The 16,803-nt window shown below is 45.5% G+C and overlaps 1 protein-coding gene and 1 long non-coding RNA gene across 5 annotated transcripts in view; one reads left to right on the top strand and one right to left on the bottom strand.

Annotated features, from left to right (window-relative positions):
- Slc7a14 (solute carrier family 7 (cationic amino acid transporter, y+ system), member 14) overlaps positions 1-16,803 on the bottom strand; it is a 107,714-nt gene that overhangs the window by 27,133 nt on the left and 63,778 nt on the right. For all 3 annotated transcript variants that reach the window (NM_172861.3, XM_006535472.4, XM_030252613.1), the window contains exons 3-5: positions 8,608-8,844; positions 7,383-7,600; positions 294-440 (exon numbers count right to left, since the gene is read on the bottom strand). In NM_172861.3, the coding sequence (NP_766449.1) occupies positions 294-440; positions 7,383-7,600; positions 8,608-8,844 (602 nt within the window). The remainder of the gene's footprint in view (positions 1-293; positions 441-7,382; positions 7,601-8,607; positions 8,845-16,803) is intronic.
- On the top strand, positions 2,958-7,409 carry Gm33834. Of its 2 annotated transcripts, none has more exons than XR_880743.2 (3): positions 2,958-3,195; positions 5,064-5,223; positions 6,115-7,409. It is a non-coding gene; the product is annotated as a predicted gene, 33834 (long non-coding RNA). The 2 variants fall into 2 exon arrangements; XR_003954457.1 differs by having other exon boundaries at positions 6,185-7,409.

A 16,803-nucleotide genomic window follows, 5' to 3' on the forward strand; every position in this document is an offset into this window, starting at 1 on the left:
CCTCCTCCTCCGTCTCCGTCTCCGTCTCTGTCTCCCTCTTACACCAATCCTCTGAGACAAGGTCTCTCAGTGGTGTGGAACTTGCTAAGAAGAGGAAGCTGGCTGGCCCCAGGGAATCTGTCTGTCGGCCTCCCCAGCCCATACAACCATGCCCGACTTTGCTTTTCCTGTGTGTTCTCACAATTGACCTCACATCCTTGTGTTTGCATGAAGATCTCCTGAGCCCCAGAGCCACGTTTTACAATAGAACATAAGGGGTCATGAAGAAGGTCCTACTGGCGTCTGGTACTTACAGACACATACGCTGTCAGGCAGATGACCAGGGATGCCGTGATGGCGTAAGGGATGGATGTGTTGGGGTTCTTGGCTTCCTCACCCGTGGTGGCAATGATGTCAAAGCCAATGAAAGCATAGAAGCACGTGGCTGCTCCTTGCAGCACCTGTAAGGATGATACCGTCTGTTAGGCTCAGAAGATGAGGCCAGAACCATGGCTTAAACGTGGTGCCTACAGCTGCCTGGTGCTCTGCAGACACTCCTGAATAGCACGGGGCGTGGTTAACGGGGCGTGGTTAATGTTCAGCACCCATGCTCGGTTCTACTCTACTTTGCTCTATGACTCTGGGCAGTTTGCTCATGTGTTATACACAGATGAGAATTATATGGCCAAATAAAAATTGGATTAGTCAACATTTTCAATTTATTTGTTGAAAAAAAAAATCTATGTTTTTTGGGGGGTCATTGAACACAGGGCCTCATGCATGCTAGGAGGTTCTCAACCACTGAGCCGCCTCCTGCCGCTGTGATACCCATGCATTTTGTACTTTATGTTTTATTTTCACCTAGCAGTACTCAACCATGGTGTAAATCCTTGTAAGGGATGCTTGGGAATGTGCAATGGTACTTTTGACCACTGTGGATCCGCCATGCAAACACTGGAAGTGAGCTGTGGGCCTTCTGTGTGTGGGCTGCATATACTTCTGCACAAAGTATTATTCTGCCCCATTCAGAGAGATATCACCTCTGTGGTAACGTCTAGATGGTAAGGTTTTGATTTCTAGTGCCTGTGAGGGGAGACTGTTTGGCTTTCTGTTCCTTTTGGGGTGTGAATGACCTCGTCGGGAATGAGGTATGTGGCTGGGTAAAGGTGGGCAGATGCCAATTTCCCAGCAACTTTTGCTGATGTCTGTCTGCAGGATTAAGGTGATCCCCAAGAGTGACTGGACCTTCAACCACAATGTCACTAAAGTCCTTCCATCGGGGACCATTTGACTCCCTTCATTGGGGACCACGTGACACTATTTTGGATGTTATTTCCTAACCTTGATAGTCTCCCTTTCAACTGAAAGTGAAAAAGTGCCTCTTCCAATAGTTGAGATGCCTTTGTAGGGGAGGATAAACTGGTGTGCTCTGGATGAAGACACAAACTCTGATCTCTGACGGGTGCAGGAGGATGGAGTGTGTGTAGAGAGGATTGCTTTCCTCCCTCCCCACACATGGTTTGTTCACCTTTAACCTTCCCCACTGACTTCTTCATAAGCACAGACCAAAATAATAGAGACTGGAGCTAGTAAAATGTGTCACGAAGATGACAGTCTTCTCATGCTGTCTAGAGTAACCGTTGCCCAGCTGTAAGATGGGGCTGTTTCCTACGGAGAATGCCACCTGGGACTGTATGCTACAGGCTCCTAACCTTAGGATTTCTGTTTTTGTTTTTTTCTGGAAAAGAATCACATTTTTATTATCACTAGTCTTTAATTAAATTCTGAGATTTCTTTTGTTTGTAGATGCACTATAATTTTTGTCATCAATAGAACAGATATTTTCACATCATGAGACTTTTGCAGATATAGTGAAAACTTGTTGGGGGAGGGGAGGGGAAACAGAGGAGCAGAATCAGGTATGGGAGGAGATGGAGGAGATGTAAAGAGGGTCAGGAAACTGAACAGAGGTGTGTAGCAATGGGGGATGGGGAACTGGGGTAGCAACCAGAAAGTCCCAGATGCAGGAAAGCAAGAGTCTCCCAGGAACCCACAGGGATGACATTAGCTGAAATACCCCATAAAGGGGAGGGAGAACCTGTCGAGACCATATCCAGAGGTCAGGCATGGCCCCCAGTTGGGGGATGGGGCCACCCACCCATCTCCAAAGTTTAACTCAGAATTTCTCCTGTCTAAAGGAAATACAGGGACAAAGAGTGGAGCAGAGACTGAAGGAAGGACTATCCAGAGACTGCCCCACCTGGGGGTCCATCCCACATGCAGACACCAAACCCAGACACTATTGCTGATGCCAAGAAGTGCTTGCTGACGGGAACCTGATATAGCTGTCTCCTGAGAGGCTCTGCCAGAGCCTGACCAATACAGATGCAGATGCTCATGGCCAACCATCGGTCTGAGCAAAGCTACCCCAATGGAGGAGTTAGGGGAAGGACTGAAGGAGCTGAATGGGCTTTATCTGGCATCAATGGGAGGGGAGGTCCTTGTTCCTGTGAAGGCTCGATGCCCAATGTAGAGGAATGGTAGGGTGGTGAGGGAGTGGGTGGGTGGGTGGGTGGGTGGGGGAGCACCCTCACAGAAGCAGGGTAAGGGGGCATGGGATAAGGGGTTTGCAGAAGGGGAACTGGGAAAGGGGATAACATTTGAAATGTAAATAAAGAAAATATCCAATTAAAAAAAGAGAAAAATTGTTTGTGCTGATCTAAATTATGGTAGTTTTTGATATAGATACTAATAAAGAAGTATACTATTATTATGACACACTTTAAGAGTATGAATTAGTTCATTTCAATAGAATTGCTTTAAAATTTCTGCATAATTAGGTTCTTCATTTGAAATTTCATTCTACTGTGGGAGTCCATTTGATGCACTTCACCATATTTAAAGGGAACTAGAGCCCAGAGAAGTGAAGAACTGCTTACTCAGGCAGCTCATGTGGGCATGCGTTATTCCCTGGGAGAGAAGAGACCTATGTTTCCTCCAGCAAAGCCTTTGTATCAGGATATGGGAAGTGCTGTCAGCTGCCAGATGAAGAAAGGAAACATGTTTCACTGTATCATACAAGCAGGCCCACAGAAATGGACACGTGCTTATTTTTACTTCTCTAGAGAATAGTGCTGATTTCCAAGAATGAACAAATGCTGGGATTGCAGGTTCACGAGGCTGTTTCAATCATAGTGAAGCCATGCCTCCCTTAAGGTAAGTCTTAGTCTCTTCTCCTTCTCCTTTTCCTTTTCCTTCTCCTTCTCCTTCTCCTTCTCCTTCTCCTTCTCCTTCTCCTTCTCCTTCTCCTTCTCCTCCTCCTTCTCCTCCTCCTCCTCCTCCTCCTTCCCCCCCTCCTCCTCCTTCTTCCTCTTCTTCTTCTTCACACACACACACACACACACACACACACACACACACACACACACACCCCTCTTATAAATTTACAGTGACCTGGCACAATAAGATAGAGTGAGGCAAATCTATCTGAGGAGGTGAGAGGGGTGGGAGCCATGCTACACAAGGAGTAACATGAAACCTGAGAGCAGAAGATTTGGTGGGATGGATGGCGGGCTTCCCATGTTGTCTTGAGAAGCTTCAGATGCTAGAAAATAATTAGGCACCTTTGTCTAATTTTCTGCCAAGGTGACAAGACCAAACAACGATGTTAATAGCATTTTCAAGCACTCTCATGCCCCAGATCTATTAGCAGCCTGTCCACAGTGACAGTGGAATGTGCTAATAAGCTCCAACAAATGGATTCAGACAAGGAGACCATGAAAAATAATAGCTTTCCCTTGGAGGCCTTCAGAATTCCTCACAAATTCTTACTATGGACTATTTTCCTGGGAGCTATTTGTGCTGGTAAAATATCTTATTTGGTTTAAGAGAAACCATAAGATAGCATCAAGAACAAATAACATGAAGGGCACACACATCCAACAGTGTTCAGGGGCTGAGAAACTGCAGATGGGAGCAGGGGTTCAACTGAGGGCCAGAGTCACTTGATATAGGGGAAAATGTTTGTTGTTCTTAAGCTCTTCAAGACCAAAGAAGCATTTGACCCAGAACCTTTAAGTGAGTAAACCATTCTTTAAGCTATTTTCTTTGGAAGGAGGTGGCTGGAAGAGGATTGTGGGGGTCCCATTGCCAGAGGACTGGTTGTTCATTAACCCTTTCATGGCATTTGTGAGTTGTGCCTAACCCACTGTAGTGGTGTCCTCAGGCTCCTACCTCGTTTCTTCGCCCCCTTGTCCCTAAAGCACAGTGCACCCCAACATGTCTGGAACTCTTTACTAGTCCCCTAGTTAGCAGTAGGATTCAGTTTCTCTGAACAGCACAGACATTCATCCAGCTGCCAAGTAAGAAAACACAGTTCTACTGATGTTTGTTAGGTGAGAGCGGGAAATGCCTTTACCACAGTGGCAGATAACTGAGTCCTGAGAAGGTGTCGGGCTTTTACAACATGTGACTTAAATTCATAGCGGCCCTGCTGGACAAGAAAAATGATCTGCTAGCAAAGCCGAGGAAGAGCAAGGCTGGGTCACTTCACTAGGGAGGACATGGACAAAGCAGAGATCCAAGGCCAGGCAGGGAACAGGGGGATGAGCCAATATCTTACACGTGTCCGCTGGACTCAGATAAAACCTTTTCATCTTGTCACAGCACGGGGCATACATTTTTTTTCCTCTAGGGAGGATAGATATGCCATAAGAAAAAAATCCAAGTTCTCAGCCCAGCTTTTTGGTGGCCAATGACAAGGTGAGGTCAGTGGCCAGAGGTTTAAACAATATGGTCTCATGGGGTGTGAACCAGAGGGAGGTGTGCGGACCAGCTGGACTTTGGACCACTCAGCACTAGAACGAAATCCCAACTCTCTTGCTTATGAGAACTGTCATCCTGGATAATTTGAACGTCAGTTATTTTATGTAAACGTGGAGATCATTGTTGTTCTCAGGGCTCTCGTGAAGAATAAACAGTCACGTATTAGAGTTTGTCACAAAGAAAATGCCAAATGGTGGAAAAGTCATCTTTCTTTTTCTTCTTTATGCCTAAATTTAGACCTTTTTTTTTTTTAAATCTAGAAAAGCAAGTGAGAATACAGAGTGCATAAATCAGGACCTCTAAAGATGGATCTGATGAGTCCTTGGAGCTGTGACCTCTTGATTAGACAAGGAATAGAATCCCTGAAGCAGGAAGGAGACACCCCGAAGAGAATGAAGGTCCCAGAACACTGCAGCAGAGGTAAGAAAAGGTTAAACGACGCATCTAGGCTCTGCACAGCTGGAAAGAGGGATCATACAGAGCCCCTCAGTCCTTCTGGTCCTCACCATGGGCTGAGCTACCGTGTCTAAAGCCTGTGTGAAGATAGAACCTGTTATCTCTTACTGTTTCTTTCAGTTCCAACATTCCATTTCAGGGCTGGAGAGATGGCGCTGCAGTTAAGAGCAGCTATTGCCCTTCCATAGGATGGGGGTGTGTGGGGTTCATTCCCAGCCCCCACATAGTGGCTAGCAATCATCTGCAAATCAAGTCCCAGGGGCTTTGCTCTCTCTTCTGGCCTCTGCAGGTACTGCGTGCACATGGGTGCACAGACATACACGCAGGCAAAATAACCGTGCACATAGCAAAACTTCCAATACTCTAATTCTTCCTGAAGCTTAAAGGAAGTATGGAAGGTTAGTTGCCAGCCCTGGGCAGGGACTTCAGCCCCTGCCCTGACTAAGTGAAGTAGGTTCATGATACGGGTAGCTCTGAGCCTTGTGTTCTCCAAGTGCACGGTGGAGACAAACATCACCTGTGTAATGTCTGGTTGTAAGACCAGGGTAACATGGATACAGCAGGCATCTAGGACGGCAGCCAGTACTCTCACAATACCACACAAAAGCAGCCAACAGGGTGTCCTTTTCTGCAAGCATTAGGTACAAGTTTGTCTCCTCCCTTGATAATGAGAAGAGCTAAGAGCACAGCCGTGAACTGGTGCCCAGTGTCTTCCAGTAATTCCTCCAGCCAGTCATCTCTTACAGCCTTGAGAAATGTGTGAGACCGCTTTTAGGAGTTACATGTGAATGCAGTTGGGGCCCGGGGAGACACTCCTTTCCTCTCTTATAATTTGCTGTTTCTCTTGTGTGATAGGAAAAGAACAATTTGTATGATAAGAAAATGTAGACTTGGGATCCAACAGTGTGCCTTTGTCTTCCTTTAGAGGAGAGATGTGCATCGTGGTTCTCTGGAAGTCTACAGAAAAGCAGCAGACTCAGTTTTGGCTTAAATGACTTGCTTATTTCTCTGCACCGAGTAGCATGACATGGCTCGGAATAAACAGAAGTTATTTTGAGTATTCTCCAAGAGTGATTTCTGATCCCTGGACATCTTGGAAGAAAACCAGCCTAAGCAAAGCTACAAAAGCAAACTGAGTAGAGCCCTGCCCTTTACCCCAGCACCAGGCCTAGCCACCTCCCTGGGCCTCTGGGTAGTCATTCATGTGTGAAATCAAGGGACAGGACCTGGGGACTTCTAAGATCCCTCCATCTGGAAAATTTCTGATTTATGTTCCACTGTCAAACAAAGTCTGATGATTTTTTTTTTTTTACCAATACATGCACAAAGTAAATATTTTTCAGTTCCACTGTAGGAAGAAGTCAGGAGAGACTTAGAACCACTTTTAGTATAAAGAACTTGCCTCCCGGACTTACGGATTTTACCACCACCAGGTCCTGGGGAGAGAGCCAAGATGTTCTTCTACCCAGTTCACCCTCTTACCTTACCCTGACTACTCTAGCTAGACTATGTGCCTCTCAAGACTCAGAGCTGTGACTGCTGAACTGACCCTGCTGTTCCCAGACCCCAGTGGGACCCTCTTTCCAGGCTTGGATGTTGGAGTCTGACTATAAATAATTTCCCCCAAGAAAAAGGCAGCCCTTTCCTATCTACTCAGTCTTCTCACTTTCTTTGCCGATTTCTTTCTTTTTGTGCATGGCTGCTATCTTAGCAGAAGTGAGCTGTTCCTACACAGTCTTTGGATCCAATACTCCTGGCTTTGGGTTCTGATTCTGCCACATGCTGTTCCTAACAGGGAGTCACCGGATCTCTCTGGGTGTGGATGTTTTCATCCTTAGGCCCCCTTGTGAGTATTTCCCTCCCAAGATTATTGCGATGAGAAAATGCATGCAGCTCTTAGCATGTAGGTAGGCAGCTTGAGAGAGAGAGAGAGAGAGAGAACACCACATCAATGCTGTCATTGCTACCTGTGTGGACTGGGATCTCAGCGAAACAGCCACAAATGAGTTCAGCATCGAAACACGTCTTCAGAACATGCCAATTAGAAGAACATGTTTTCTTGAAAATGTGTCTTAAACTATTCCCGGCATGGAAGACACTCAGGATTCTGAGAATAAACTCACCCCTGACCATCCGTGGGGCAAGAACTGGCCTTCAGCCCAGTATTTGCCATTGATGAAGAAGAGGCCTGCGATCATGATGAACACCCACACTGCCAGGTTCAGCACATTGAGGACGTTGTTGAAGCCCACAGAGTTTTTCACTCCCAGAGCCACAATGATGGTCACGATGACGGCAATCACCAGAGCCAGAAGGTCTGGGTACGACTCTTCCCCTTTCCCTAGGGGAGGAAGATGTGATTAATATTGTCTAAAGAAGGTGGACCCATCCTCCCCCTTCGCACCTGGGCTGTTATGACCCTTAGAGTGGTAGTCAGTCTGTCTTTCTCTGTACACACAACATGTTACTGCTATGGTCCATAAGCAGATATGTGTTTATCTACAAATGAAGAAGTTAGCGACACAGATAAGGTGACCTCATGCCATAGATTGAAATTCAGGACATGTCACAGTGTACCTGTGGTGGCACAGCAAACATGTGTACAGTCAGGAGCATCTTGGGACATTTGGAGCACATAGATAGGTCTAACCTATTCTTTGAAAATTCCTTCATCTTCATTATTGTTAGCTTTGTAATTGGCATGATTTTCCATTCCCACAATCTTTTCTTTATTAGTACGTTTCAAAATGTGCATATTTGAAAGCCATTTTGGTGACTTTTCATTTGCAGTGTGGGGTTGCAGAGAGAAGATGCCTGGGGTATAGTCCTGCTGATGAACAGGTCCTGGTGCCTCGGACCATCCATGGCCCAGTGGACTTCTGCCCTCTACAGAGCAGAGGAGGCATTGCCTCAGCAGCCGGGGAGCCTGGACTCCAGCTGCACTTTTGCAGGCAGCCTCATCTGCAAAGTGAGTGAGATGGATGACTGAGTTTTGGGTCATTTCAGAATTAAAATGGTGTGAAATATGAATGCAGCCATGATTATACTTGTTACTGTGGCACTGGGGTAAGCAGTGATTGAAAGAAAAGATTTATTTTTGTTAATTGTAATTCTGTTTCTGTCGGTCGGTCTGTCTCTCTCTCTCTCTCTCTCTCTCTCTCTCTGTGTGTGTGTGTGTGTGTGTGTGTGTGTGTGTTCTGGGGATATCAAACTTGGGTCTCATGCTTGCCCAGAAAATATTTTACCCATTGAGCAATCCCGCCAGCCTCCAAACTGCATTCTTAAAGGGGAATCTACTCATCTAGCTCATGAATTTGCATGTTAGGGGGAAGGACCGTGTGGTCTCACCCAGGCCGTTGAGGGTTCCCACGGTGTCCACCATCCAGCGGCTGATGCTGTGGTTTGCCAGGGAGTCAAACATACTGCTCAGAGCACTGGCACCAGCTGCCGTGCCAATCAGGTACTCCAGAATCAAGTTCCAGCCGATGAAAAATGCCACGAACTCCCCAACGGTGACATAGCTGTAGGTGTAGGCAGATCCTGTGGTCTTGGGGACTCGGACTCCAAACTCTGCATAGCACACACCTGCAATGGACAAAGAAAACAGGCGGTGGGCTTCTGGAGACAAGCTAACATCTTGGTGCCTGACACTTGTAAGAAGATAGTAGGAATCTCTGCTCTATTAGCACCAATACTTAGAAATTTATGTATAGGCACATATCACTGAGTGATGGGGACATGGTCTGTGAAATGTGTTATTAGGTAACTTCCTTGCAGTGAGAGTGCTATGGTGTGCTTGTACAAACCTAGTTGGAATAGCTTGCTACATACCTAGGCTATAAACCTATATACGCCATGCAGATACACACACCTGAATAAACATGCATCACTCAGGTCACTACTCTGAGGGCCATGATGAATGAATGAAATGCAGGAGAAAACTCTAGCAGGAAGAGACACAATGAATCTTAGCTATATGCACTGCTGGTGCAGTGTGGTATGTTGCTTTACTGTGAACTTTTCCTTTTACAAGTACGAGTAAAGCTTAACATACTGATAAAAAGAATGCATCATGATCCAAAAGCCAGTATCGGAGGCATTACTTATCAAGTATTACGTCCTGTACACAGCTGTATGCGTTATGCATTTATACTGCTGGCAGAGCAGTGGGTCTGTATCTATATCACCACAGGCATGCTGAATGGTAGACATTGCAGGGTTGCAGCAGCTTCATGGTCCAGTCAGTGGCAACTTTTCAGCTCCGTGAAGGTCTTATGGGACTAAAATCATGTAGGTGACTAAAATGCTGTTATGTGGACAGTGCGTATGTGACACCATTCCAAGCCACTCTAACCACTTCCAGTCTCGCCTCCTAAGAAACATAGCTTGGTTGTTTATTTCTTTGGACTCTGTGAGTTTCTGTTGCTGTGATGAAACACTCTGACCAGAAGCAATGTGAGAAGGGAATGCTTGCCTTTCCAGTGCACAGTCTATTTTGAAGAGAAGTCAGGAAAGGACTCCAGGCAGGAACCATGGAGAACACTGCTCACTGGCTTGCTGTCTCTGGCTGATGCTTAGTCAGCTTTCTTGTACACTTGCCCACTTGCCCAGTTAGCACTGCCTGGGGTGAGCTGACCTCTTTTTAAGAACCAAGAAATCCCCGCCGAACACTCTGGACTGGACAATCTCTCAACTTCTTCCCAGATGACTCTCAGTTGGATAGAATGGACAATAAAAACTAACCAGTCTAGTAGCCCTGGCTGGCCTTTGTCTCACTATGTAGCTCCGGCTATCCTCTATTTGATGATAATCCTACTGCCTCTTCCTCCCAAGTGCTGAGATTATAGGTACGCATTACCCTGTCTGGCTTTCAAAACCTTTTTGACCATTGTACTTGGGAAGGCAAGGAGAACAAATTCTCCTGAACTATTGAGAAGTGAACTTTGTTTAGAAAAATCCTCTTTTGTTGCATGTTTCTATTATATTCTTCAGGTGGGAGAAGTCCTGAGTGGCGGCCTAACTCGGGCTGACCCCACCGATGACGGTGGGTTAGACAGCACAGTGACATCTTCCTTTTCGTTTCACACATTACAGAAGATGCTCTTCGGTTGAGAGTGATACTATAAGCTAGCTGTGGAGAGGTTGCACTGTACCTAAGGGGAAGACAAAGGCGCATAAAGACACAGTTATTAATAAAGAAAATTAGCATATAGCCCCAAATTGGACAAGGCTCAGAAAATATCGTGGAAGAGTGTAAGAGACAGAATAAGGAAAAAGTTCCTTCCAGTCAGGACAGGCCACTATATACATGAGCTCAGCAGCTGCTGCTGCTGCTTGTACAAGCTCCTCACAAGATCAAGCCAGTTACCATTCCACCACCAGGGTGGTTATGAGGCCCCAGCCCTAAGTGAGAACTACTAGCAGTTGATGGCTGCCGGAAGAGAGAGGGAGGAGCCATTTTTATGGGTGTGACCTCTAGTAGGTTGCAGATGCTTCAGTAGACAGTCATACACCCATGCACATATGGTCAGTATTAGTTGGACTCAGTGGGCTATAAAGAGTGCTATGAAACAATCTTCTGGATTTCACATGACCTTTGCAGTCCCAAACACACAGCAGCTGTAGTTTCCTGAAAGAGATGGGCGTGTCTACACCATCACTGACAGAGGAGGGACTAATGAGGCCTGGGCATGTCTACACTATCACGCATAGGCAAGGGGCTAGTGAGGCCTCACTCTTCCCTGGGCACTACTGAGAGCTACTGGATTCTGGAGACGCAGAATGCTTTTCTTCAGCGGTGTTGCCACCGATAGGTTATCCATGCTCCACTGAACAGTCCCCTCTCCTCGATCATATGACAACCCTAATTAAACTCAGGGAGTCTCACATGCCCGAACGCACACATGCATGCATCTGAGAGGACCAGGAAGCAGAGAGCTTAGCTGGCAGCACACTCTGCTACACCTTCCCAAGGCCTATTTGTCTCCAGTGGCCCACCAGCTCTGCCCACCAGCCATGCCTTCCTTCTTTCTCAGTGGTTCTACATCCTTTCAAACAGCACCACCAGACCCAGGGTTTAAACACGGAGACCTATAAGAACGTTCAAACTGTAACACTTGTCCATTGCTCATCAGGGTCGTTGAGTTCTAGATGATATAACTGAGTTCCAGAAATGAAGTTACATGTTCACATCATGATAAAGCTGGGGCTGCAACCACATTTTAATAATCAGTCTGGACAGCTTTCCAATTCACTCATTTCATTTACCCAAGTCACTTGGAAAGTAAACTCTCCGCCTCTCCATGCTAGAGTTGAGATAAAAGGTGAACAAGAGAAATGCAACCCCCCCCCCCTTTTTGGTGGACCTTTATAATCTTTTTGCTCAGCTCCTTAAACTGTACCATAGCCCTATATGGGGTTGTATTCTAGTTTCCTTTCTGTTTCTGTGATAAAACATTGTGGCTAAAGCAGCTTAGGAGAGGAATAGGTTTATTTCAGCTTACAGGTTACAGTCCACCATTGAGGGAAATCAGAACAGGAACTTGAAGAAGAAACCATGGAGGAATGCTGCTCTCTGGTTTACTCATGATTAGCTAGCTTTCTTATACAGCCAATGACTATTTGCCTAGGGAATGGTGCTCCCCACAGTGGGCTGGGCCTTCCTACATCAATTGACTGTCAAGACAGCCCCCTATTGACATGCCCATAGACCAATTTGATCTGGGCAATTTCTCAATTGAGATGTCCTTCTCCACTGACTCTAGACTATGCCAGCTTGGCAGTAAAAGCTGACTAGGACAGGTTGCATAATGGAATGAAAAAGTTGACAACTGTGAACATTTTCTTCATGTGCAATGATTGCAAGTTAAGGCAAGATCAAAGGTGCATTGAAACCTAAGTTTTTCTGGCCATGTTCACTTGTGTTACATGACCTGACTTCATTTCAGCCTTGGTTCTGAACACATAACATGTACATTGTACATATAAACATATGCAAGTGACACACATGATCTAAAACACCTGGGCTTACATTAGAGGCCATCATGCTATTGTGTTGGCTAGTTTTATGTTAACTTGACACAACTACAGTCATTTGGAAAGAAGGGACCTCAATTGAGAAAGTGACCCCACCAGATTGGCCTGTAGGCAAGACGATGACTCGTTTTTCCTGACTGATAATGAATGAGGGAGGGCTCAGCCCATAGTGGATGATGTCATCCCTTGGCAGGTGGTCTTGAGTGATATAAGAAATCAGGCTGAGCGAGCCTTGGGAGGAAGTCAGTAAGCGCTCTTCCATGGCCTCTCCACCCAACCTGCCTCCACAGTCCCTGCTCTGCTTTACTTCCTGCCCTGACTTCCTGCAATGATGGATGGATATGAAACCATAAGCTGGAATAAACCCTTTCCTTTCCAAGTTGCTTATGGTCATGGTGTTTTATCACAGCCATAGAAACCTAAGACGGTTATGAATTACAACATGTTTAAATAAAATCTTCTTCTTTTATAGAAACAATGGCTTAATTACAGAGAAAAAAATTTAAAAAATTTCCCTGTTGTCATTACTCAGCATCTAAATATCAAATTAGTATAACTTTGAATTATGATGTGTTAAAATGAATGGTTTAAAAATTGTTTCTGAGTTGATGACCAGTTTATAAACAATTGACAAATGAAATTTCATTTGAAATTAGAATAGAACTTTCAAAATTTCCTTAAACATACTCCTTCTATTTTTGAACTACATATCAGTATAAGACAATGTTCTTAGCATTGACACTTATAAAACCAAAATACATGCTGGGTGGTGGTGGTGGCTCTTGCCTTTAATCGCAGCACTCAGGAGGTAGAGGCAGGCAGATCTCTGAGTTTGAGGCCAGCCTGGTCAACAGAGTGAGTTCAGGACAGACAGGGACAGTCAGGACTACACAGAGAATCCTTGTCTGGAAAAGCCAAAACAAATTTAATATACTAACTCTGAAATTGTTGAAGATGATTTGTATTCTAGAACAACAAAATATTCAAACAAGAATATCCAATTCATACAATGATAGAATATTTAATTTTGCAAGTTGCTTCTGAGTTGGTGACCAGCTTATGTTTTTTTAAAAATGAATTTTTGCTTGAAATTAGGATAGAATTTTGAAATGGCCTTAAATATTTGTGTGTGTGGTGTGTGGTGTGTGTGGTGTGTGTGTGTGTGTGTGTGTGTGTGTGTTGGCTTTCAGAAGTCAGGTCAGTTCTCTTCTTCCTCTATTTGGTTCTGGGGGATTGAACTCAGTTTGTCAGGCTTGGCAGTAAAGGCCTTTACTAAAGAGCCATCTTGCTGGCCCATGAATGGAAATGTTTAATGAAATTTTCTAGCTCTTCAGTCTGAGGTGCTGTTGGGCTGCCCTTGGGTGGTGGAGTGGGCTGACTGACGTATGAGTGAGTGGTTCCTCATCTCTCCATCCAGTTCTGGCTTATTGTTAATTATCTACCAACCCTCAGCCACAGGAGGGACCACACTAATGTGATGTGTCACTGAGCCCCAGGCATGGCTTTGACAGTGTCTTCTGCAAAGAAGGCATTTTGCTGAGACTGATGTAACCTGCTTTCTTACTTTCATAAAACATCTGTCTTCCTTCATAAATCTCCAGTGGGATAAGCTATCGTGCATATATTACCACGTGGCTTGTCCTTTTGAAATGTAATTAGGACTGGGATATGATGAGAAATTACAGGACCTCAGAGAGAAATAGTGTGGCTCCTGTTGGAAACATCTGTTTTCTCTGAGACATTGAATTCCAGACGCCCAAGTGTCCCCATCCCACCTGTTTCCCCTGAGGAGCAGGTTTCTGGACTGAGAAATACTTTTCTAGCCTCAGGTTGCGTGCAGACAATCCAGGTAAACTTTCCCAGATGCCCTCTTCCTGATGCTCTTGGCTAGCCTGGACAATTTCAAGTTTTCTTTTTAGGATGTGATGCATCAGGCTGCATCTCCCTCCCACCTCGACTCTACCGGCTCTAACCTGAGCAACCTTGCTCACCCGTTGCCTGTCACAGAAACCCAGGCAATTTTTACAAATGTGTCTGGAAGAGAAGCAATTTGTCTGGGAGCACTTCTCTTTCTTTGTGTCAAAGAAGAGACTTATGATTTCTCTGCCAAACCAGGGCCCAGATGGACAGCAACTGCCTGTGTTCAGGGACAGCCAGCACCATTGATCAGGGAGAGCCTGACACCATCAGTTATTGAACCTCTCAGGACTCTAATTAAAGCTGGGTAGGGAACGAAGAGCCCCTAAATGCCCAAACCATGCCTCAATACACTGACCTTTAAATGAGAAGGAAATAGCTATCCTAATAGAGAATTGACCCCCAAATCAGGTCAAGTGGAATAATTTGTTCACTAAATGCATTAATAGCCTACATGCTTACTCTTTTTCCTTGAAATTCCTATCTATGAGAATATTTCGGAGGTATAGTTTCTATCTTATGATGAGTTCAAGCTTTTCTCGTGGTTTGCTTGTGCTATGGTTGGTAATCATGGCTGATTGGGACTCAGCTGGTCATGTGTAATGAACTGTGTGGTGTCTAAGAGTGGAATGGCTGTGTCTAACGTGTCAAGGGTTAGCTTTTCCCTGAGCTAGTCATTTGACCCAAGCTGGTCCTTTCTGGGCCTTAGCTCCCCTCCTGGTAATGATACCAATTGTATAAGTTGCTTAGGGTCTTGGATGGACATATATATGGTCCCTGGTATAAGCTAGGGAACCCTTCATGGCTCTATTTACAGAGGGAATGTCTTGGCCAGCAACACCTCTTGGAGTGTTGAGGCAGGAGCATTTGCATCAGAGGAGGGTTGAGAGACATAATCAAGTGTTGCTGGCTGCTGGTTTCAGGGACTCAGCACCGTCAGGACTATTGGGAATCATTCTAGTGTCTAGCCCAGGCTGTCTCTGCTCAATGCACTTCTGAAACAGAACCTGGACACTTTTATTCCTGGGTTTTATATCTTTAATAGAAACCATCTGTTCTGCCCCATGCCTTACATGAGAAATAGTGAGAGAAATCTCCTACTTCTTGCTAATCTCTTATGAGAACTGCCTGTCTTTCTCAAGGTGACCCTGGGAACTGGGCTGCAAAGACCTTTGGCAGAAAGGACAGAGAAAGGGAGTTGAGGTGGTGACAGCTTGCTATTCTCTCTCCAAGTACTTTCAACACTACCTCGTGAGGAGCAGAAGAGGATCCCCCTCCACCCCTCCCTCTCCCCCCACCTCTCTCTCTTCTTTTTAAGACAGGGTCTCACTACAGAGCTCTGGCTGTCCTGGAACTATGTAGACCAGGCTGATCTTGAACTCAGAGGGATCTGCCTACCCTTGCCTCTGGAGAGTTGGTGACATTTAAATGAGATGGAAATGTACTTCAGCGCATCTGAGGAGCAGGTGTGATTGCCGCACAGGGAGAGGAACCTTCTCAACACATGTCTAAGGAGAATAGTGTACAGCCACGTTTCAACTTGGATCTTCCCAAAGTCCTTTGAGTTTTCAACTTCCTTCAAATTGGGACAGCATGCAGGGAGGGGCTGCATGGGTCAGAGACTCTCAGTTTAGGGGTCTTGTGAGAGAATTATGTGGACGTGGGGGCTTCTTACAGACCTTACTTCCACCCACCGTGGCTACTTCCCTTACCCAGTGTTTTCTGCCCCCCCCCCCGTCTATAAAAAGACTCATTTATGTGTACTTTATATGTATGTGTGTGCCTGAATGAGCTGATGTGCACACGTACAGGCACTCATGGAGGCCAGAAGGCCTCAGATTCCCTGGAGCTGGAGATACAGCTTATGAGCCGTCTGATGTAGGTGCTGGGAACCAACCCTAGATCTTCTGCAAGAGCAGTTGCTAAGCAACGTCAGCTGCTGAGCCATCTCCCTAGGCTCCCTTCCTTTCTAGCCTCCTCTGAGCTCTAGGAAGTATAAGTACAAATTTTGTGTTTGCCACATGCTCATCTGTGATATTCCGGGGAGGGAGTCCTTGTGGACAGTGGCCACAGGGTTTTCTGGCACAAGTGACAGACACGGGTCAGGATCTTACCTATAGGAATCTGATAGATTGTTTCTGACTAGACATCCCCTGCTCAGTCCGACAGCAGTGGCACCTTTTTAGCTGAGTTTTGAATGAGGGAATGACAGAGAGTGAAAGAGTCCCTTGAGCATACTGGTGGCTTTTTGAAAAAGGCACTCATTTTAAGTGAGACACTGAGAGCGTTCTTGTCTAGATTTATAGTATTCAGCTGTATTAATGCTGTGTTTAAGACAACTTAGCAATGTTTTCAAAGGAGCAGGTATTTGTGTCCATGTATAAGAGAAGTTTGTTATGCTGTTATTTTTCTTAAGTCTAAGGGCCAGGCTGTGGAGACCCACTCTGTTAGTATAGTACTTGCCCTGCAGGCCTGAGGTCCCAAGTTCAATTTCCATACCCCTCTACCAACATACACAAATGCTGGACATGGTTGTAGTGATAATTTTGATTTCTTAAAAAACCCAGTTATGTTCTATGAATATGCTTTTAT

Source organism: Mus musculus, chromosome 3 (assembly GCF_000001635.26).
Source record: "Mus musculus strain C57BL/6J chromosome 3, GRCm38.p6 C57BL/6J".
NCBI classification, from domain to species: domain Eukaryota; kingdom Metazoa; phylum Chordata; class Mammalia; order Rodentia; family Muridae; genus Mus; species Mus musculus.